Genomic DNA, 19,673 nt, shown 5'->3' on the forward strand with positions numbered 1-19,673 from the left:
TGTTTTGTGTGTGTTGATTTGTGGCTTTAGTTTGTTATCCCAGAGATTTATTTTTTTTAAAAACCCTCCTAATTAATTGATGGGAGTTAATGAGACTTTTGTCTTTCTCTTCTCCACAAGTCTTCTCACTTGATGCGTCTCAGACTAATTCCGAGTGACCCAGTCTCTCTGAATCCCCCCTAATCTGGGATTATACAAAATATAATCCATGTCTGTCTCTGACAAACATGGGCTTTTTTTACAACAGCATTTTACTTGGATACTGAGTGCAACTAGAGGTGACAGAGCATATTATGCAGAATGAAGAGAATTATGAGCTCAGGCTCAGCTCAGAAAACCCGGTGCTCCCTTTTCCAAGTCATCTGCACAACAGCGCCCCCTGGCGCCAACACGGACACCATTGGAATTTACGTATGTGGAACTCGGATTATTTTTAGGTTAAAATGTTTTTTATAGAGCTAATTTACGACAAGGATGAGTCTTTTATGATACCTTGGATTACTGTCGTTGCCACAACGCAACAAAAGTTTAAATAAAGTGGGGTTGTCAAACAACAAACTCTCATTAACATGTTATTACATCTAAAATAGCAGCGACCTCTTATATTTCATATTGTTCTAATCTAGATGTATGTTGCAGTGCCATTTGTATGCTGGAAGATGGACAAAACATGGAAAATTATATAGTAAAGATCAGTAGAGTCTAATGTTGTTTATAGGTCAAAATATTTCATCATTGCATTAGGAGATGCATGAACAGTGAGTTCCAGAAGGGAATTTATTCCGACAACCGAGTTTCCTTCAATTTTACAGCTAGAGTTTGAGTTTTCATAATGTATCATTTGTTTTATAAATTGTGCATTTAATTTTTGAGCAGAACTGTTTTAACCTTCCTAATACCATTTTTGTCCTGTTTAGTTACCAAACCCGTTTATATCATGTCAATAACAACTTTATTACCATTTATTGCCCTACTGAGCAAATTACACATTGTGGCAAATATAGAGAAAACTATGACCATTTCTAACGCTAACGCTACCACTAATATTAATAGTAATGAAGCTAAATCCCTGTGAATTTTCACATTATTTACTGATCACGTTGAACCTGCAGGAGGGAGACGAGAAAAACTGGTTCAGAGAAACGAGGAAGCAACATAAACAATACACAAACCTGCAGTGAACACTTTATTTTAGTTGGGCTGTATCGGGGGGCCTGGAGGATCAGCCAGAATCAGCCCAACATCAGCCAGAATCAGCCCAAATCAGCCCGACATTAGTCAGAATCAGCCCGGCATTAGTCAGAATCAGCCAGAATCAGCCCGACATTAGTCAGAATCAGCCCAACATTAGTCAGAATCAGCCAGAATCAGCCTGACATCAACCCGACATCAGCCCAAATCAGCCCGACATCAGCCAGAATCAGCCCAGCATCAGCCCGACATCAGTCAGAATCAGCCCAAATCAGCCAGAATCAGCCCGACATCAGCCCAAATCAGCCCGACATCAAACCAAATCAGCCCAACATTAGTCAGAATCAGCCCGACATCAAATCAGCCAAAATCAACCTGACATCAAATCAGCCCGAATCAGCCTGACATCAAATCAGCGAATCAGCCTGACAGCAAATCAGCAAATCAGCCCGAATCAGCCCGACATCAGGCCAAATCAACCAGAATCAGCCCTACATCAGTCAGAATCAGCCAGAATCAGCCCAAATCAGCCCAACATCGGCCCGGCATCACTCAGGGCTTCTTTCTTTCCTGTTTCCTCCTGATGGATTCATCCAGATATCACAAAAGCACAAATTAGCCCCGTCTGCTCGGAGCTCCTGGCCTCCGGCCCCTCACATGCATTATGCAAGACGGGCGCGCTCGTGGCGTTGTGCAGCGTTTAGTGACAGCAGCTCTTTATTCCTGCCGGCCCACATCCGCCGCCGAGCGAGACGCAGAAACAAATGTTAATGAGGCACTTGACATTTAACTCCATAACGCCACCACTTTACCCCCCGCTGAGGTGTGGAATAACACGCACGTGCACGTGCACTGCACAGGCAAGGATACAGATAATTAGGTAGCAGAGAAAAGTCACACATGTGTGATGACTAAAGAAATAAAAGCCAGACACCGTTGTGATAGGAAGCAACGTGAGTGTGTGAGGTACGCTGCATTATTTTAAATGTTTGGGACCAACAGGAAGAATAAATGTTATTAAATAGGATATTTGGCCACGACACCTTAAAGGTAAATAATAGAATTAATGAGAGTCAAGATAAACAACCCTCCCGGTTCTCTGGAGAGCGGCCGAGACTTACACTTACATGTTTACGTCTTCTCCCAGGTGGGTGAGCGGCGGAGCCTCAGGAGATGAAGGTCACGCCGCATGATGCCTTCAGCTGGGGTTCTGCCCATCCTGTGGGCAGAACCAGCGCTTGTTATTTAAAGAAGGGAACCAATTGAAGCCCTTCTCCTTGTCTTCGCCATCACTCTCGTTGGGAGACAGAACCTGTTGAGGGCTGGAAGAGCTTCATGCACAGCAGAGATCTCAGGCTGCTCGTGAGGTGAGTGCGGGTTTTAACATTCATTTTCTTCTTTCTTTTAACCTGTAGGACCTCAAAAATGTGTATTTTTTTAGAGAATTTGTGCTGAAGGATGGAATCATCTGTACATTTGCACCTGAGCTGAGGTTAGCGTGCAGAACCGTCTGCTCTCTCTTAGCTGCTAATTAACGGAGCTCTTCATCGCACCTTCAACTCTGATCTTCTGCCTCAGCATCTTTGTTGACCCCGAACGCTCACAGCCACTCTGGGGTGATTAACGCCATGATGGCTGCATCTTTGAGCGGCCGTCCCCCCCCCGAGACCCTCCCTGAGCCACTCGCAGCTGATGCCCAGGGAGCAGAATTAACAAGCAAATTGAAACAGCTTCCAACCCCGACGGCCCCTTCAGCAACACCCTCGCGCTCCTCTGCTGGGTGAAGCGTCGCTCTGCGTCCATGCGCGCTGACATTTTCTCTCTTTAGAACTTCATGTTTCGTCTTTTCCTGCAGGCTGTCCGCGTTTACCGGGGGGACGAGGGATGTCCAACAACATGGCCAAGATTGCAGATGCCCGGAAGACCGTAGAACAGCTGAAGCTGGAGGTGAACATCGAGAGGATGATGGTGAGCGAGGAGCGACGCCCAGGCGTCTTCTGGTTCAGTGGGACGATTTCTACTATCTCAGACGATGAACTCGTTGTTTCCCTGCAGGTGTCCAAGGCTGCAGCGGATCTGATGGCCTACTGTGAGAACCACGCCAAGGAGGACCCTTTGGTGACCCCGGTGCCTTCCTCTGAGAACCCCTTTAGGGAGAAGAAGCTCTTCTGCACAATCTTGTAGCCCACCCCCCCCTTTTGGATCAATGCCCCGCGTCACGTGAAGCAGAAACCTTCGTGTCTGTTTAAATGTCGTTTCAATCTCGGGCGACTGGACTTTAGAAATGTCCCTCACCTGAATACGTGAATGACGGCGATAAAAGGTATCACTGGGTTCAAAGGTTGCGTCACGTTGGAACCAGCTGGCCCCTCCTCACACACAGACCTGAGCTTACACATTAACTCCAGCTGGCAATAAGGAAGAGCTGCTTTGATCTTTTTTTGTTGTTGTTTGAGACCTTTAATCTGCCTGTATTGACATTGATATTCATGATTACTGTTGGAATTTTTTGGGAACGTGCAAATAAACCAAAAACAAATAAAAAAACCACTTAAAATAAGCGCACAGGTTGGGCAGGTGCTGTTTTCTCCCATCACATCGCTGCAGCAGGGTCCCGAGAGGATGTCCCTCAGTGCTGGAGACCAATCGGAGCGCAGGGCGGAGCTTTGATGTCAGTCACAGGTAGGGCGCTCAGACAACAGGTGTGCACACTCTCTGGCAGCCCTGCGTGTCCTCACTCCGACAGCTGCGAACATCCACAGATTTCCCTGGAGCTCTTTGAGGCGAGGGGGCGGCAGCATATAGGGGATAAGGTACGTGCTGATCTTCCCTCCAATGTTACACCTGTGCTGAGTCTTGAAATACCAGTTTGCCTTGATAAACACACAGAGCTAACAGCACCTGCTGCCTGGCAGTGACGCTGGTTTACCTGTCGACCGGAGTCACATGGAGACGACCAGGAAAAACTTGTCTGGCTGAGCACGTACATTCAGAACACACCCACCCCCCACGATCGCAGAGCTGGCGACACAAGGAAGTGACGGAAAATCACAAAGGCTGACTGTTGAATATTTATCTGTTAACATTCCTGGTAGCTCCCGGGTCAATGCCAGCGTTTTAACATTATTGACCAGCACGTCCGGGCCCAACGAGGCCCTGGCTTGATTTGAATTCCCATTTGTTAGACAAATCGGCAGGTTCTCTGCCCCTCCCGTGACCCGATCTTCTTTTGCTTGTAGCTTTCTACCTCTCAGGTGACACAACGCTCCAGGCAAGCGCTCCTGACGGTCTGCTGTTCCAGGCCTAACCATGGCCAGCTTCGGAGGACATGCCATCCCTGGCGGGTTTTTCCTATTGTTGGGCCTCTGGCTGACGGTCAAATACGTCCTCCATCACTACTGGAGGAGAAACAAGGCCAAAGGTCGGCCGGTGGTGCCGCTTTTCTTCAAAAGAATGAACTATGGCGAGGGCGGCATGGCGGTCTTCGCCTCCTTTGTCGGTGAGTTTTCCTCTCGCACCACCACGCCACCAGTGCTCCTGGTCTGACCGCAGGTGTCCCCCCGCAGGGATAATGGTGGAACAGTTTGTGGTGAGCGGGCCACACGCCCACCTCTACGACAGAGAGAACAACTCCTGGGTTAAGCTGATGAACTGGCAGCACAGCACCATGTACCTGTTCTTTGGGATCTATGGAATAGTCCTGCTCGCCAGCACCGCGTCCCGACTGGTGCCGGTCGGCGTGGACCGCCTCGCCCTCTCCATGGCTCTATTTGTCGAAGGTGACGTGCGAAAGTGTTGTGGTTCTCCCTCCCCGAAGGTGTGCCTCCCTGACCCGGGCCGTGTCCTGCCTCCCCAGGGTTCCTGTTCTATTACCACGTGCACAGCCGGCCTCCGTTGGACGCTCACATTCACACCCTGCTGCTGGTGGCCGTGTTCAGCGGGTCGGCCAGCGCCATGCTGGAGGTGTTCATGAGAGACAACGTTATTGTGGAGCTCTTCGGTAGCTGCATGTTCATCCTGCAGGGCACCTGGTTCTACCAGGTAATCCCCCCCCTCCCCCCTAAAATGTCAGAATGTTACATTCTGTGACTAAACGTTTCTTCATTTCTGTCCTTTCAGATCGGTTTTGTTCTCTACCCACTAAGTGGACCAGAGTGGGACCTGAACCAGCACGACAACGTGATGTTCGTCACCATGTGCTTCTGCTGGCATCTGGCCGTGGCCCTGCTTCTGGTTGCGTGCATCTACTCGACAGTCTGGTGGTGAGACAGTTCAGCCTGCACGATTGGGACGAATGAGCTCCATCAACTCTGAAAAACAAGTTCAACCACTGCGAACATGCATAAACAACCAGGTTCACCTGTCAATGCAGCTACAACCTGCTATTCATGCTGTTTTTAGTGCTAATGAAGCTGCGCTCCACCTATTTCACAGCTCAGGCTAACCTTAAAGCTAATGCTACAGAACTGAAAGAGAAGTCACGAGCAGCCACGCAAGGCCTTCGTAGGTCTGGGATTATGCTGTCCTTGTGCCCTAATCTCCGTACTGTTGATTCTAATTTCAACAGGGCGGTGAATCGACTGTCGGGAAGAGGAGGCGACGTCGAGATCGGGATGCGAAACACCTCCAAATCCAGCTCCCAGAAAGCGTTGTTGGAAGCATCGGACGAAGAGTGAAAGTTATAATTTATCATTATTGAGCTAATTGTACTTGTTAGATGATAATGATGCAATTGTTTCAGAGCAAGACTGTTTCTTTTCTTTTTTCATTGAAGGAAAATGTGAAAATAAAATATGGTGCATGTAAATATTTGCAGATTTACCGTTTGTCCAATATAAAAAAAAACAACAACTAAAGAACAAACAGAATTACAAGTTTTTATTCCACTTTTATGAGTCGGATTACAAAGTGCCAGGGCGATCTAGACAGAACGGTGATATTACTGTAACGTATGTGAAATGCTACGTGAAACAGCCTTTTTCAAATCTGTGTTTTTGCATTGAACGTCGACGGAGGCGGAGCTCACTGAGCTGGTGGGTCTGGTGGGCGTTTAGGTGAAGCTGCTGTCGTGACGACGACCGTGGAGACGGACTTTGGGGAGCCCGCGGCCACGTGCTGCTGCAGCTGCTGCGTCTGGACGGTCTGGATGCGGACCTAAACAAGAACGAGCGTTTGTCCCATTTCTGAAGATTATTTTCAATTCCAGCTGGAAAAACAAGAGGCGCGCTCACTTGTGTGGCCTGTCCTTGCTGCTGAAGCTGCTGGAACTGCTGAGCTGTGACGAAGCTGACTGGTTTGTTCCCTGCGATCAGCTTTGTTCCGGCAGGCACCGAGGTCAGGATGATGTTCCTGCCCAGGCCGCTGATACTGCTCACGCAGAGAGAAAACAGCGAAATGCTTATTAATGTTTAAACCGTTTCAATATTACGACTTTGATTTGGGGTTTTACACATGAAAAGTACGATGAGAAATAGGCTGTAATTGTCCGTTATCCTTAATGAGGCTTACTTTGTGTTAATGCTTCCTTTTACCAAAGGTGTGGTCACCACGCTCTTGCTCTTCAGCGGCTGGTTAAGGACTGACAGCGGCACCGTTATCCGTGCGGGAAGCTTTCCCTGCAATGACGAGATCACAGGCATGCTTGAGGATTTGGAATGTGGAGGCTTGAAAGGCTATTTTTGAAAAGAAATAAATAAAATAGGGTCAAGGGAAAAAAAATGAATAAAATAAGGGCGCACCCTTGACAACAGCGACCCCTGAAGGCTAAATGGATATTTCACCATTTCCAAATATTATTATTTTACCGTTTGTGTTGTAACCACTGTAGCAGGGACCTGTCGCACTGTAGCTGTAGCTGTTCCTAGAGTGAGAGGGGACCCGGAGACCCCCGGAGCTACCGTGATTCCTTTAGCACCAGCCACAACGCTGGCAGCCATGGAACAACATTGGCACACGTAGACGCCATGAGAGGTTTACTGCCGGTGGTGGTCGTCATCGTGATGGTCTGACCCTGCTTCTGTGGGATGACACCGAGTCCTGGCATTATCCGAATGGTGGTGCCGCTCTTGTCGGGCGAGGAGACGGCGGTGAAAGTCCTCGCCTTCTGGTCCCCCACAGCCAGCGTGGGCATCAGGCGGATGGCTGTGTCACCCGCAGCCTTCAGGAGGGCGGAGGCCGCGGGGGCCGCTTTACTGGTCTGCACCTCCGCCGCGCAGGGCAACGCGCCCGATGCGGAGGACGGCGACGCTTGGGGGGGGGTGACGTGGAGAGTCGCCGAGATGCTCTTGTTGCCTGTGGTGGCGCTGCTCAGGAACTCGGGGGTGAGTTTGACCGTTGCGACTGGGGATTTGGCAAGAGTGGCCATCATGTCTGGGGTGATGCGCAGCACCGTCTGTCCCTTTGCATCCGTGGTGATGGACGAGGGGGGAAGACGCAGGACGTCTTTACCCTGGATGCGCAGGTTGGTCGCAGTAATTGGGATCCCTGTGCCTCCTGGACTCTTCATTCCCAACTGGCCTGTGATGGACACCTTTAACGAGAGTAATACAGTCAGGTTTAGAAGGGTGACAACGGCGATGAAGGTGGAGCTGCTTTGCCCAGTCAGCATTCCTGTCTCACACCGTCACCTGACTAATTATCCTGGAAAAAGGCCTCAAGCAAGTAGTGTACCTGTTTGATATTTGGGCTGGTCACACCTTGCAGCACAGCAGGAGAAGCCGAGCTTCCCGGACTCCCAGGTGAGAGCGTCGGAGGTTTGGCCACAGCTACAGCAGACACAGAGAGGGTGGTCGGCACCTGGACCGGGCTGCTAACGGTCTGAGTCCTCAGAGGCACAGAGACCACTGCCTGTCAATGGGCAGAGAGCATAGTTGGTTATACATTTACAATTACCCCTCCCTGGGGAAAACAAGAAGCTTTTATTTAGGTACCTGTGAAATGGCCGATACCGACACCGGCATCCTGATCTGGTGGGGTGTCTGATGCACCAGTGCTGCTTGCTGGTTTCCTGCAGAAGAAGCCAGGCCTGACTGGGTAGAAACCATCCGGACCTGAGGGAGGGAGCCTGCCGCCAGGTGACTCACTATCCTGGCAGCGTGTTGGGACGTGACGGGCTGTGAGACTGGCGGACCGGACTGAGAACTGGGTAAGATGGTTCCCAGCTGGGGTAGAGATGGAGGAGAAACTAGAAGAACACTGGGAGGAAACAGGGGCAGAAGATTAATGATTACCAGGGATCAAGTTACAGGAATATACATCAGTACATAGTTTTTTTTAACGAGTATGGGGTCACACTTACCCTGGACTGGATTTGACTGTATCTGGGAGGCCACTCTTTGTGGGTGTCGTGGCTATGCTATATGGTAAAGGTGATTTCGGGGTCCCAGGCGTGGTCACAGTGGGTGTAGTGGGGGTAGGCGACATGGGATTACAGGCAGGATCCTGGCCCCCCTCCTGACATCCAGGTGCTTTACTGGCCCCATCTTTACTTCCAGATTTCTGCTCATAAAATGCATTTAAAGCACAAAATCCAGTGAAATTCACATTTTCCCCACCACCACTGTAAGTAAATTTCAGTGTACTGATATTTTAACAGCGTCTTGTTGGAGTAAACAGGTGAAGCCTCGGGGAACTGGCAGGAGCAGACTCACAGGCTTGGATGAAGGTTTCGGTTTTTGCTGTAAGGCTTTTCTGGCTTTGGCTGCAGCAGCTTGAGCCTGGTGAATCCTCTCTGGGAACAAACAAACAAAAGATTCAACCAAACGAGCAAGCACGTTAAAACCATCTAAACTCTAAACATCAGCTAACGTCAAACAAACCAGCAGAGGGAATATTCTAAAAGATCCATTACCGAACTCCTCCTGACTGCGACTGCGGTGCAGATAAATCCAGAGTTTGCGGCCGATATCATATTTGACGCAGGGGTCTTTTTCATAGTGGAGTCTGTCCAAGGCCCCACTGACAACCGTGTTCACCTGGATGACAAAGGAAGTTTCATGGGGAAAAAACCCCATAAGAAACAAGTTAAGAAGGTGAAGACAGGTGCAGGAGGAAATAAAAGGTCTCACCTGTGCACTGGTGACATCTGCAGCCAGGAACTGCGAGTCCTTCAACAATTCACAGATCTCTGCCCTCGTCCCTTCTCCATTAGGCAACCTTGCTGCTGCGTCACGTACTGCAGGAAGAAAAAATGGAATCAAAAACACAGACAAAACGGTCGAACTGCCTTAGAATCACAATCAAATCAAACTCTGACCCAAAGACAGAATGGTGACATATGGGGGCCGGTCTGAGCGGAGCAGCGTGTGTTCCCTGGCTTTGTTGAGAGACATCTCCTTATCAAAAACCCCCTTGACGGGCCCCACCACGGACTCAAAGCCGTGCATCCGGAAAGTGAAGGCTTTGTGCGGCTGGTTGTATCTCTGCTGCTCCTAACAAACGAACCGCAAAAAGTATGTTGGCTCAGAAAGTTCCCAGAGATAAATATATAATAATAAAGAGATCAATAAAAGATTTCTGGTAGCACACACAAACCTGGATCTGAAACACCTGCCGCTCATCACCTGTGCTGGGACGCACCACGTAGTCCGTTGAGCTGCAGGGTTTGAGAGACCTGCTGTTAATTATCACAATAATTCCACCATGAGCACTTAATAAAAGAAGCCCATCACATAATCTTACCCTCTGGGGGTGGGAGAGGTCATCTCTGACAGGTCTTCATTTTCTGTCTGTGGGAAGGGGGAAAAAGGCTTTTTGAGTTGGGCCACATAACAAACGGTAAACGGAGCAGAACAACTGTATCAAAGTGTAACTTAAATCATTTCAGGTAGAGATGAAAGTGCATTTTAAAGACGCGACCTTGACGATCAGATCTCTGGAGTCCAGCCACAGCTGACAGAGGGCACTGACGTCCTTCTCTGCATCCTGAGTAGGGCCTTAAAGACAAGCGGTTGACTTTAAACTCCAAACAAACGGCACTCTTCATAGATGTGGCTGCATTCAGAGAGTCTTCAACTTCTCGGCCTTTCTTACCAATCCACCTCCACTGCTGCGCTTCGTCGGAAAACTCCACAAATGGAGAAAAGCCACTGGGGAGAGCCATCATACCATCTGAGCGACCAGGTCAGGCCGCAGGGAAACACAGGAGGAACATGTTGGCTTGGGTTGCAGAAAACAAGGTCTGATCGTTTCAGGTTGTGTGACGATACTTCTTCCTACCTTTGGTCTCTCCAGCCAGGAACTGCAGGGCCTGAACAACCAGATCGGACCAACACGGAACAGATGAAAACCACACATTCAGGGAGCTTGCTGGAGATGCCTGCCATGCCTGAACCTTGTCCTCCAGCTAACAGATCAACATTTCAATGTTGTCATTTATAGAACACACACACAGACACACACACACACACAAACAGTGTGTACCACTGAAGTACTGCTGAGGATGTCCGCTCTCAAGAGGCTCTCCAGCAAGTTGAAAAAACTGACAGCAATTTCTTCGACTATAACGGTGCTGGTCTGAGTCTCCTCCACAGTCCTGCAATAACGGTGGATATTACATGAGGGTTACATTAGGTTCGACTCCTGCCACGTGCACGGCACTAGACTCACTCTTCCTTGATATTGGGCAGCGGAGTTGATGGCGTATCTGGGAGGGAGTTCATGATGTTTGCTGGGGGTGCTAGGGAGTCTGAAGGGGCGAGAGATTCACAGGGGTCTTCGGTTTCCACTTTTATCGTCCTCATTTTCTTCTTCCTTCTCTCATCTTTCAGTTTCCTCTTTGGCAGAGTCAGATCACAGAGTGCTGGGGTGAAAAGGTACCGGGAATTCAACGACAAAATGCACTAGCCATTAGATTTAAAACACACACACTAAACACTTTCTACTTACGTAAAGTTCCTTTCCGACTAAAATTGGTTCTAGAGAGTATATCACCAAGATTGATATCCGAGGTCATCAAATCTGGGTGGTCCTGAAATAATTAAGCATTGGTGGAGTAAACAATGCACCAAAAAATACAGTAAATAAATATAATTATGAAAAAAAAGCATTTTCCTACTGGCAATCTCTTCCTCTTCTCTCGATGGTTTTGCAGCATTATTCTCAAGTCCTGTTCCCCTAGTTCTATTTTATCTGTGGAAAAAAAATAACAGTGAATATTTATTTGGGTTGAATTACCACAGGAATACAATCAAAGTGAGTTATCTCTCACCAGTCGACTTCATGTCTTGGGTGGAGAGGCTAGGAAGAATTTTAAGTGACACAGTTGGAGTTGGAGAAGACGGAGATTGTGGTGTTTGGGTCCACAATGACACGTCTGGAAGCAATGATGAGATATACAAATGTAGTGAAATGTCGTATTTTGGTTGTCAAACATCTTGGTCTTCTACAAACCATCATCGTCCGAGGAAGCATTGCTGTCTCCACATTCCGTCTTAACCTCTTTCAATATGCGGCTCAATCTCTTTCTCACTCTTTGCTCCCGTATTTCAGCATGTGTTTTAGACAGCAACTTTCTTTTTGGTGGAAAATCCAGACCATTGTGCACTGCAAACTCCAGCAATTCCTGCAACAAAAAGATGCATTAAAGCCTGTACATAAATTCTTGGGACAAACGGTACCCTTTATGTATTTGATTTAGAAAGCATACCTTTCTAGAGACAAGAATCTGCTTGACCAGTCTGTGGTAATACTGCTGAAGAGAGTACAACTGTCGCTTTTTCTGGGACTTGGCACACAGTTGGCGGTACTTGACCACCTCTGGGTGGAAGAACCCATCTATGGGAAGGTGACAATCGTTAAAACTTTGATCAGCACAACTTCATAAAACACATGATTTCACATGGGTGGGTTAAAAAAATGCTAGAAGCACCTCTGAATAGTTTCTGTGCAAGATGAAGGGGATTTCCAAAGTTAAAATTCCCATTATTGAATAAATCGCTGATGGTGCTCTCTTGCTCCCCGGCATTGTTTTCAGGAAATTGTGGCAAAAACTGACGAAGATGCTCTCTCTGAGAATCCGACAGGACTTCGCTCCAGGTGCTTTCACTCACCACGGAGAAGAAGATGTCAGGCTGTTGTGAACCAAAGGGAATCATTATTGAACATCTATACTGCAAATCACACATGCAGACAACTGAACGGCAAGTCAACACCGGGCTGTAGGTAATTTAACTGACATCCTCCAGGAGGTCCTCTGGAAGGTTGACTCTACAGTTGCCAAGCGTGCATTCCTCTGTGATGTGTCCAACAGGCTCTTCTTTTGGGTCAAGTGGATCTGTAAGCATATGGGTTAAGGCATCCATTCTTCTCTGCACCTCCCTGTACGAAGAAAACACACAAACACATATACGAGTCAGGCCAACGTTTGAAGCGTTTACACTAGTGCACGATTTAGAAGTCGTCAAGTGCGAAACAATTAATGAAGGAAAAACTCAAGGATACAATCAAAGCATTAGCTACTCGGTGCAGTAACGCTTTCATTGTGGCGCTATTCTATAAGCTAAGCTATAGCCCGTTAAAGCATTTTGGGGTCCTGTATAATATTTCAATGTACTCACAGCACTCGTATAGATATATTTTCTGGTTTGCATAACTAAACGAACTATTTAAATTTGCACTCACCCGACGCCGCTAATGTTTTGTGGAGGGGGGAAGTATTTTATTGCCGCACCGATTTCTTCTTCTACTAAATGAGATTCCGGGATTTGTCATTTACGCACTCTACTGCCCCCTATAGAGAAGTAGTGCTCGACCACATAATGTCTTCAAGACAGAAAGTTTGTTAACTTTTTTCACTTCGTCATAGTCGATGCTTTCTGTATTTTTATTTATTTTTTAAATATATTTCTGCATCCAGTTTCGTCCATGCATTATAATCTTATTGGGCGGTAAAGGCAAGATTCACAGATTTTTGAGGTAAGACTAGCTAGGTCATGTAACATATTACATTTTAATATTTTAAGAAAAATGTGCAGTGTAACATAAACATGTTCAGATTAGAATTTTTCTGAACAATCTTTAAACCAACATCTTTAATTCGAATGCACCCTCAGTGTAGTGACTATGCATATGTGTATATTCAAATCTATATGCAACTTGTCTTTACTGTCTTTACTGTGATTGTTCAGATTTGATTGAAATGATGGCAGAACTCCCATAACCTGAAATATGAAGCACTGTTTCAGATTCGTCAGCTTGCTCCACCTCCTGATGATGTTGTACCAAACGGTCCATCCCTCTGCCTCAAGCTACGGCCGCACAGAAAGTGGCACCGGCTGTGCCCTTCTGAAGGCTTCCAGACATTACAATAGGAACCAGGAATCCAACTGAGGCAACGAGACGGAAAGAACTTGTTATTGCTCTAAAGGCTCCACTTAATGCCTTTGAAGGATGGCCGAAGGAGCAGATGGAGAGGAAGAGATTCAATTCCTCCGTACTGTAAGTGATGCTGTCGCTCTCTCAGCTGTTATTAAACTTACACAGTCAAGAAGGACAGTCAGTGGATTATTGTGTATTACATTATTGCGCTGTGAGCGATATAAAGTGTTGCGCTCTCTTGCTTTATGTTTAACTTCTACATTCTCTGAGGCCGGATTGACAAGGACAGGTGGCTGCTTTTGTTGGCATTGTTATCTATTTATATACTCGCACTTGTTCTGTCACTGTTTTGAAATTCCTGTTGCCATTCGCACAAACATACATAGTTCAAAGTCCAAACACCTTAAATAAAGGTTCGCTCATTAGTGGTTAATAATGATTACAGCGTGAGCTTGAATAAAATGTTGATTCCAATCTGATTTCAAAGCAGCAGAAATGAGACCTAAAGGTTTTTATAACCTTACATTATTGCAGATCATCTCCATGCTTTTGTTTGGATTCATGTTTTTCTCTTTTTATTGCAGCTGTAATAATCATTTTTCACATTCTTAACAACCGTCTCTGTAAATAACACAATTAAGAAAGATTTATGTCAAATTCTGATCATGGGGGCTGATTCATGGGGGCAAGATGTCAGATATCTGACGACACCTCGGGGGGTCTGATTGTTCTCACTTCCTTCAACTTCAAGCCCTTTTTCCCCCTAATGGGACATTAATTTGAAATGAGATTCAAGGGTTTTTTTTTTTTCTTCTTTGAAAGTTCAAGTGACAAATGGTTTGGTTGAAAACATTTTAATCAATCCAGTTAATCCCGTTTATTTTTGTTGCCTTGCTCACTGCCACGCCGTCCCTGTGGTGATCGCTCTGCTAATGCGGTGCAGAGATGCCCTGTGGTCGGACTGTCGGTACTCAATGATGGCTCAGCTATCGTTTCAGTACTCTGGTAACCGTAGCCTTGATGTTAGCATGAGAGAGATGCTTCTAGTCTACAGATGGTGTCTCCCGTGGCTTCTATCCACTTAATGACGGCTTGTTCATTTTAAGTCTGCCAGAGATGGTTGGATTTGTGCTGAGACGTTTTAATATTTGCATTTTAGCTGATTTTGAATGGCTGGAAGGAGTTTGAAAACTATGGCAGCAATGTGGCATAAAGCCCTCTTCATTTTGCTCGTGTGCCTGAGGTCTAAATTTACAGTGTAAAGATTAACAGGTTGAGAGCTTGGCCCATTTAAGTGGCTGCTTATTAAAGCCCATGTGGATGGAAAAAATAGTTGTTTCTCCCCCTTCCAGTCTGGTGGCCATTATAATAATAATAATTATTATAATAATTATAATAATAAGTTATGACTTTAATCAGGATATGAAGACGCAAACAGGTGTCGATTTGCTGCTCTGCAGCCTCACAAAGTGCTGCAGAGACAGAATAGAAGCTATTGTGAAGGGAACTCATCCATTATTTGCCTCTTCGGACTCTCTACAAATATCTTTTAGTGTTTCCCGTCCCAGCAAATTCACGCCAGCTGACTGGCTGCAGCCGCGTCTGCCTAATCTGGGCCAATCATTTTCCTCCCTGTATCAAATCCTAGATCCTAAATGTCGGTCGCCTTCCAGAATAGGATGTGTGAACAGCAGGTGCAGCGGCTTGAAATAGAGAGTCGGGGGTGAGAGTGGGAGTGGCTGATATCATGGTGCCAGTGTGGGGGGAACAGAGAGCTGGGTCACTAACAGACAGACAGACAGACAGAAATTCATTGTCAAGACAAAAGCCAGTCAAGGTTACGAGAAACTGTGTCTGAAAACTGCTCTTTAACCTTTGTCACCTTCTTAATTGATGGTCATTCATTTACTTATAATATTTTGTCCATTTTTAATCCCCCATTCAAATTAATCATGTCAGATTTATTCATGCTGCAGCTCATTTTATCTCAAGTTATATTAAATAATGACCTATTAATAGCAATATGATAATATTTCCTCTTTTTTTACCCCTCCCCCCCCCCCCCCACAGGGGGACCATGTGGTGCTCCAGTGCACCGCCTCCATTCTTAAAGAACAGATCAAGGTGTGTCTCTCCTGCGAAGGCTTTGGGAACCGCCTGTGTTTCCTTGAGACCACCTCTAATGCTCAGGTAGTGAAGGGATACAGGTGACACACGTGCTGCTTCTGTGCTGGGTGTGAGTGGTGGGCTTGTGTTTCAGAGCGTCCCCCCAGATCTCGCCATCTGCTGCTTCATTTTGGAACAGTCCCTGTCTGTGCGTGCGCTGCAAGAGATGCTGTCCAACACCTCCCTGGATGAGGTGAGGGGGCAAATATGACCAAAAAGGGTCTCTTTTCTATTTAATTGGTATATTATTTAATAATAGAGCATTGTTTATAACTCAGTCTCTTTCTTTTAGGCTGTGGATCTGGATAAATGGGTAAATTTGCTCCCTTTCAAACAACACTACAGTGTTCCCCAACGACCAAGGGCATTAACACAACACCTTTTTCACGTTGGTGGACCTAACCACAGGATTTATCAGGATAATTTAACCTTTTTTTAAAAATGTTTTACCAGTCATCCCAAGGTGGGGGTCACAGAACGCTGCTGTACGGACACGCCATCCTCCTGAGACACACCCACTCCAGCATGGTGAGCACACTCGACATGCACGACCCCCAACGGGCGGTCTGAGCGTGAGGTCACCTCGCTTCCCTCTCTGCTGCAGTACCTGAGCTGCTTGACGACGTCCCGGTCACTGACGGACAAGTTGGCGTTTGACGTGGGCCTGCAGGAAGACTCCACAGGTGGCTCTGGCTCTCTAATGCAGACACTTTTCACACAAGTGCTGGTTTCACCTTCTGAACTGGTACTTTGTCCACCACAGGAGAGGCCTGCTGGTGGACCATCCATCCAGCGTCCAAGCAGAGGTCTGAAGGGGAGAAGGTCAGGGTGGGAGATGACCTCATTCTTGTCAGTGTTTCTTCTGAGCGTTACCTGGTAACCGTCACTTTATTTCCACGCATCTTTACTCCTGAGTTATACTATTAAATAAGCTTTATTTGACCAAAGCGCCGCTTTTCTTTCAGCATCTCTCTTACGCCAGCGGGGACCTGATGGTCGATGCCTCCTTCATGCAGACACTGTGGACTATGACCCCGGTGATGTCAGGGTGCGAGCTCGCTGAAGGTCGGCCGTTTTATAAAACGCAGCTTTTGTTCAAAGGCCTCTTCACATTTGATAAATATGATTTTTCCTCTAGGTTTTCTCTCCGGAGGGTACGTGCTAAGACTCTTCCATGGTCACATGGACGAGTGTTTGGCGATTCCAGGAGCCGACCAAGGGGACGACCAGCGCAGGTGACCAATATCCTCACATATTACTGCTGTCATCTGAAATAAATTGATGATTGACAGGTTGGAAATAGTCAGTCATAACTTGGAATCATAAGCTGAGGTATTTTTTTTTTTTTTTAGAGTTGTTCATTATGAAGGAGGGGCCGTGTGCAGTCACGCACGATCTCTATGGAGACTGGAGCCACTGCGTATCGGGTAAACGCCACCGTCTGTGTATCAGGACAATGAATTTACAGTGACAGTCAATGTTGCACATGCTCGTGCTCTTTTGTAGCTGGAGTGGGAGCCACATTAAATGGGGACAGTCTTTTCGAATACGTCACATAACAACAGGCCGATACCTTTTCCTGGACGAGGACAAGGGGCTCCTCTTGGTCGACGCCGAGAAGGCCAATTCCAAGATGTCTGCTTTCTGCTTCAGAATCTCAAAGGTCACATGTCACATGTGCTGGAACTTTAAATGTCTTTTTTCTCCTCCTTCGTTGCTCTAATAAATAATCTATTTCTAACCAAACACACAGGAGAAGATTGAAGTGGCCCAGAAGCGTGACGTGGAAGGAATGGGCACACCTGAAATTAAATATGGAGAGTCCATGTGCTTCGTGCAGCACGTGTCATCGGGACTGTGGCTCACATATGCGGCCGTGGACGCTAAATCTGCACGCCTGGGTCCTCTAAAGAGAAAAGTAAACCCACGCGCGTAAACGACCTACAACAAAATCTATAAGTTGGCAAATGCTGAGCGTTAAATGCGTGCTTAATTGCAGGCTATACTTCATAAAGAGGGCCACATGGATGATGCTCTAACAGTGGCTAGATCACAGACTGAGGAGTCCCAAGCTGCCAGAATGATTTACAGCACAACCGGCCTCTTCAACCAGTTCATCAAGTAATTATTGACCTTCATCTGAGTCTTTACTGATGTTTCTCCGGATTTATAGAGTTTCCCCCCACGTTTCCAGGGGACTAGATGCCTTGAGTGGGAAAAACAAATCGGCAAACCCTCCTTCTCTGCCAATGGACGCAGTAGTGCTCTCTCTTCAGGACCTCATTTTCTACTTCCGACCCCCCGAAGAGGAGCTGGAGCACGAGGAAAAGCAGTTCAAGCTTCGCTCCCTCAAGAACAGACAGAACCTTTTCCAAGAAGAGGTAGAATCTACGATCATGGCTGATTGGTCTCTAATGAACGTTCTTAATCCTGTCTTTTGTTTGAACAGGGAATGATTACCCTTGTCTTGGACTGTGTGGATCGACTCAACGTTTATAACACAGCAGCCCACTTTTCAGAGTATGCCGGGGAAGAAGCAGCAGAATCATGGAAGGAGATAGTCAACTTACTGTATGAACTGCTCGGTACGGGCCTGGGGTGGTTTTAGGTTACCGTAGTAACCATTGTTATGAGGCCTTCACGTGTCTCCTCTGCCTTTCTTCTTTCACGAAGCTTCATTGATCAGAGGCAATCGTGCAAACTGCGCCCTGTTCTGTGACAACCTCGACTGGCTGGTCAGTAAACTGGATCGCTTGGAAGCGTCCTCAGGTGACAGCACACCATACAATACTGGTTGCATCGGTTGGTTATGTAGACATTTTACGATAGCTTCGATGCAGTTTGAGTGAATATTGCTTCACTACTGTAGTGTGTTGTTGTTTTATGGAATCAGTGTTATTATTGTAGCTTTGGCATTTCCATGACAGGAATCCTGGAGGTGTTGTACTGTGTTTTGATTGAGAGTCCAGAGGTGCTGAATATCATCCAGGAGAATCACATTAAGTCAATTATCTCTCTGCTGGACAAGCATGGCCGTAACCATAAGGTCAGGAAGGTTAAACAGTATTTTAAACACTCTGAGCCTCTTTACGCTTGAGTCTTCCTGTATTTTCAGGTGCTGGATGTTCTCTGCTCCCTGTGTGTGTGTAACGGTGTTGCTGTCAGATCAAATCAGAATCTCATCACAGAGAATCTGCTCCCTGGTCGCGATCTCCTGCTTCAGACCAACATTATCAACTATGCAACCAGGTAAATCAACTGCCGAAGGTACATTTCTGTCTTCATTTTATGCCGACAGTGCCAAAGCGTTCCGTTTTGTTTTGTGCTTGTGCTTCAGCATGAGGCCCAACATTTTCCTTGGAACCTGTGAAGGATCCACTCAGTATAAGAAGTGGTATTTTGAGGTGATGGTGGACCATGTTGAGCCTTTCCTCACAGCTCAGCCTTATCACCTGCGTGTGGGCTGGGCTCTGACTGAGGGCTACAGTCCTTACCCCGGCGGAGGGGAGGGCTGGGGGGGGAACGGAGTCGGTGATGACCTGTACTCGTATGGATTTGATGGACTTCACCTCTGGTCAGGTAAAGCACTAGATGTGCGAAACCAAAGCAGTCCATCACACTGGACTGTTAATATTCTGGTTTCATCTAAATATTCTGATAAAATACCACTTCCCAAGTGTTCATTTATGTTTCCAAGCTTTGATTCACTCACTGTGACTTATGTGAATGCTCACAGGGCGTGTTCCTCGTCACGTTGCCTCGCCCAATCAGCACATCCTAACAGCGGAAGATGTGGTCAGCTGCTGTTTGGATCTGAGCGTTCCGAGTATTTCCTTCCGGATCAACGGCCACCCTGTCCAGGGCATGTTTGAGAACTTCAACTTGGACGGCCTTTTCTTCCCTGTGGTCAGCTTTTCTGCAGGCGTCACGTGAGAACGTTTACCACTGCTGTGGCTAACTTAAAAAAAAATAAAAAAGAGTTTTGTTGTGTAATAATGACA

The 19,673-nt window shown here is 46.9% G+C and overlaps 4 protein-coding genes across 9 annotated transcripts in view; 3 read left to right on the forward strand and 1 right to left on the reverse strand.

The window, feature by feature from the left end:
* The first annotated feature begins 1,661 nt into the window (after nt 1-1,661).
* gng8 (guanine nucleotide binding protein (G protein), gamma 8) lies at nt 1,662-3,756 on the forward strand. Of its 2 annotated transcripts, XM_057053669.1 has the most exons (3): nt 1,662-2,558; nt 3,047-3,159; nt 3,247-3,756. In XM_057053669.1, exons 2-3 carry the CDS (start codon nt 3,076-3,078, stop codon nt 3,373-3,375), a joined length of 213 nt encoding a protein of 70 aa, XP_056909649.1. In that variant the 5' UTR covers nt 1,662-2,558; nt 3,047-3,075; the 3' UTR covers nt 3,376-3,756. The 2 variants fall into 2 exon arrangements, with proteins under 2 accessions (XP_056909649.1, XP_056909650.1); XM_057053670.1 differs by lacking the exon at nt 1,662-2,558 and having other exon boundaries at nt 2,579-3,159.
* A 23-nt stretch (nt 3,757-3,779) lies between these two features.
* tmem45b (transmembrane protein 45B) lies at nt 3,780-5,998 on the forward strand. Its single transcript, XM_057053667.1, has 6 exons — nt 3,780-4,004; nt 4,431-4,690; nt 4,758-4,970; nt 5,048-5,232; nt 5,311-5,453; nt 5,759-5,998. Exons 2-6 carry the CDS (start codon nt 4,501-4,503, stop codon nt 5,865-5,867), a joined length of 840 nt encoding a protein of 279 aa, XP_056909647.1. The 5' UTR covers nt 3,780-4,004; nt 4,431-4,500; the 3' UTR covers nt 5,868-5,998.
* Nucleotides 5,999-6,054: 56 nt separating this feature from the next.
* Nucleotides 6,055-12,874, reverse strand: nfrkb (nuclear factor related to kappaB binding protein). Its single transcript, XM_057053663.1, is given in 27 exon segments — nt 6,055-6,345; nt 6,423-6,558; nt 6,700-6,806; nt 6,996-7,129; nt 7,132-7,720; nt 7,861-8,037; nt 8,121-8,385; nt 8,489-8,688; nt 8,841-8,920; nt 9,041-9,164; nt 9,258-9,364; nt 9,446-9,620; nt 9,724-9,784; nt 9,871-9,917; nt 10,048-10,124; nt 10,222-10,299; nt 10,408-10,534; nt 10,612-10,723; nt 10,798-10,990; nt 11,077-11,158; nt 11,246-11,319; nt 11,399-11,503; nt 11,581-11,752; nt 11,837-11,964; nt 12,059-12,260; nt 12,366-12,507; nt 12,811-12,874. Coding segments are annotated over 26 exon segments (3,810 nt in total). The 5' UTR covers nt 12,492-12,507; nt 12,811-12,874; the 3' UTR covers nt 6,055-6,213.
* A 556-nt stretch (nt 12,875-13,430) lies between these two features.
* Nucleotides 13,431-19,673, forward strand: part of LOC130538094 (ryanodine receptor 1-like) — a 35,054-nt gene continuing 28,811 nt past the window's right edge. For 4 of the 5 annotated variants that reach the window (XM_057055341.1, XM_057055342.1, XM_057055343.1 and 1 more), the window contains exons 1-20: nt 13,434-13,626; nt 15,577-15,696; nt 15,767-15,865; nt 15,965-15,985; nt 16,126-16,200; nt 16,277-16,355; nt 16,436-16,548; nt 16,638-16,737; nt 16,811-16,907; nt 17,025-17,099; nt 17,179-17,335; nt 17,426-17,590; nt 17,672-17,793; nt 17,867-18,053; nt 18,122-18,257; nt 18,346-18,441; nt 18,600-18,718; nt 18,788-18,921; nt 19,010-19,251; nt 19,409-19,601. In XM_057055341.1, coding sequence (XP_056911321.1) covers nt 13,579-13,626; nt 15,577-15,696; nt 15,767-15,865; nt 15,965-15,985; nt 16,126-16,200; nt 16,277-16,355; nt 16,436-16,548; nt 16,638-16,737; nt 16,811-16,907; nt 17,025-17,099; nt 17,179-17,335; nt 17,426-17,590; nt 17,672-17,793; nt 17,867-18,053; nt 18,122-18,257; nt 18,346-18,441; nt 18,600-18,718; nt 18,788-18,921; nt 19,010-19,251; nt 19,409-19,601 — 2,378 coding nt within the window. In that variant the 5' untranslated portion in view covers nt 13,434-13,578. Of the gene's footprint in view, nt 13,627-15,576; nt 15,697-15,766; nt 15,866-15,964; nt 15,986-16,125; nt 16,201-16,276; nt 16,356-16,435; nt 16,549-16,637; nt 16,738-16,810; nt 16,908-17,024; nt 17,100-17,178; nt 17,336-17,425; nt 17,591-17,671; nt 17,794-17,866; nt 18,054-18,121; nt 18,258-18,345; nt 18,442-18,599; nt 18,719-18,787; nt 18,922-19,009; nt 19,252-19,408; nt 19,602-19,673 lie in introns of all 5 variants that reach the window. The other variant, XM_057055344.1, reaches the window with a different exon arrangement.

Source organism: Takifugu flavidus, chromosome 14 (genome assembly GCF_003711565.1).
Source record: "Takifugu flavidus isolate HTHZ2018 chromosome 14, ASM371156v2, whole genome shotgun sequence".
Classification (NCBI taxonomy): domain Eukaryota; kingdom Metazoa; phylum Chordata; class Actinopteri; order Tetraodontiformes; family Tetraodontidae; genus Takifugu; species Takifugu flavidus.

Excerpts from the sequence above, each read along its gene's own strand:
- gng8 (XM_057053669.1), top strand. The coding sequence starts at position 3,076 with ATGTCCAACAACATGGCCAAGATTGCAGATGCCCGGAAGACCGTAGAA. Across the intron at positions 3,160-3,246 it reads TGAACATCGAGAGGATGATG|GTGTCCAAGGCTGCAGCGGA; the intron begins GTGAGCGAGGAG and ends GTTTCCCTGCAG.
- tmem45b (XM_057053667.1), top strand. The coding sequence starts at position 4,501 with ATGGCCAGCTTCGGAGGACATGCCATCCCTGGCGGGTTTTTCCTATTG. Across the intron at positions 4,691-4,757 it reads GGTCTTCGCCTCCTTTGTCG|GGATAATGGTGGAACAGTTT; the intron begins GTGAGTTTTCCT and ends GTCCCCCCGCAG. Across the intron at positions 4,971-5,047 it reads CATGGCTCTATTTGTCGAAG|GGTTCCTGTTCTATTACCAC; the intron begins GTGACGTGCGAA and ends CTGCCTCCCCAG.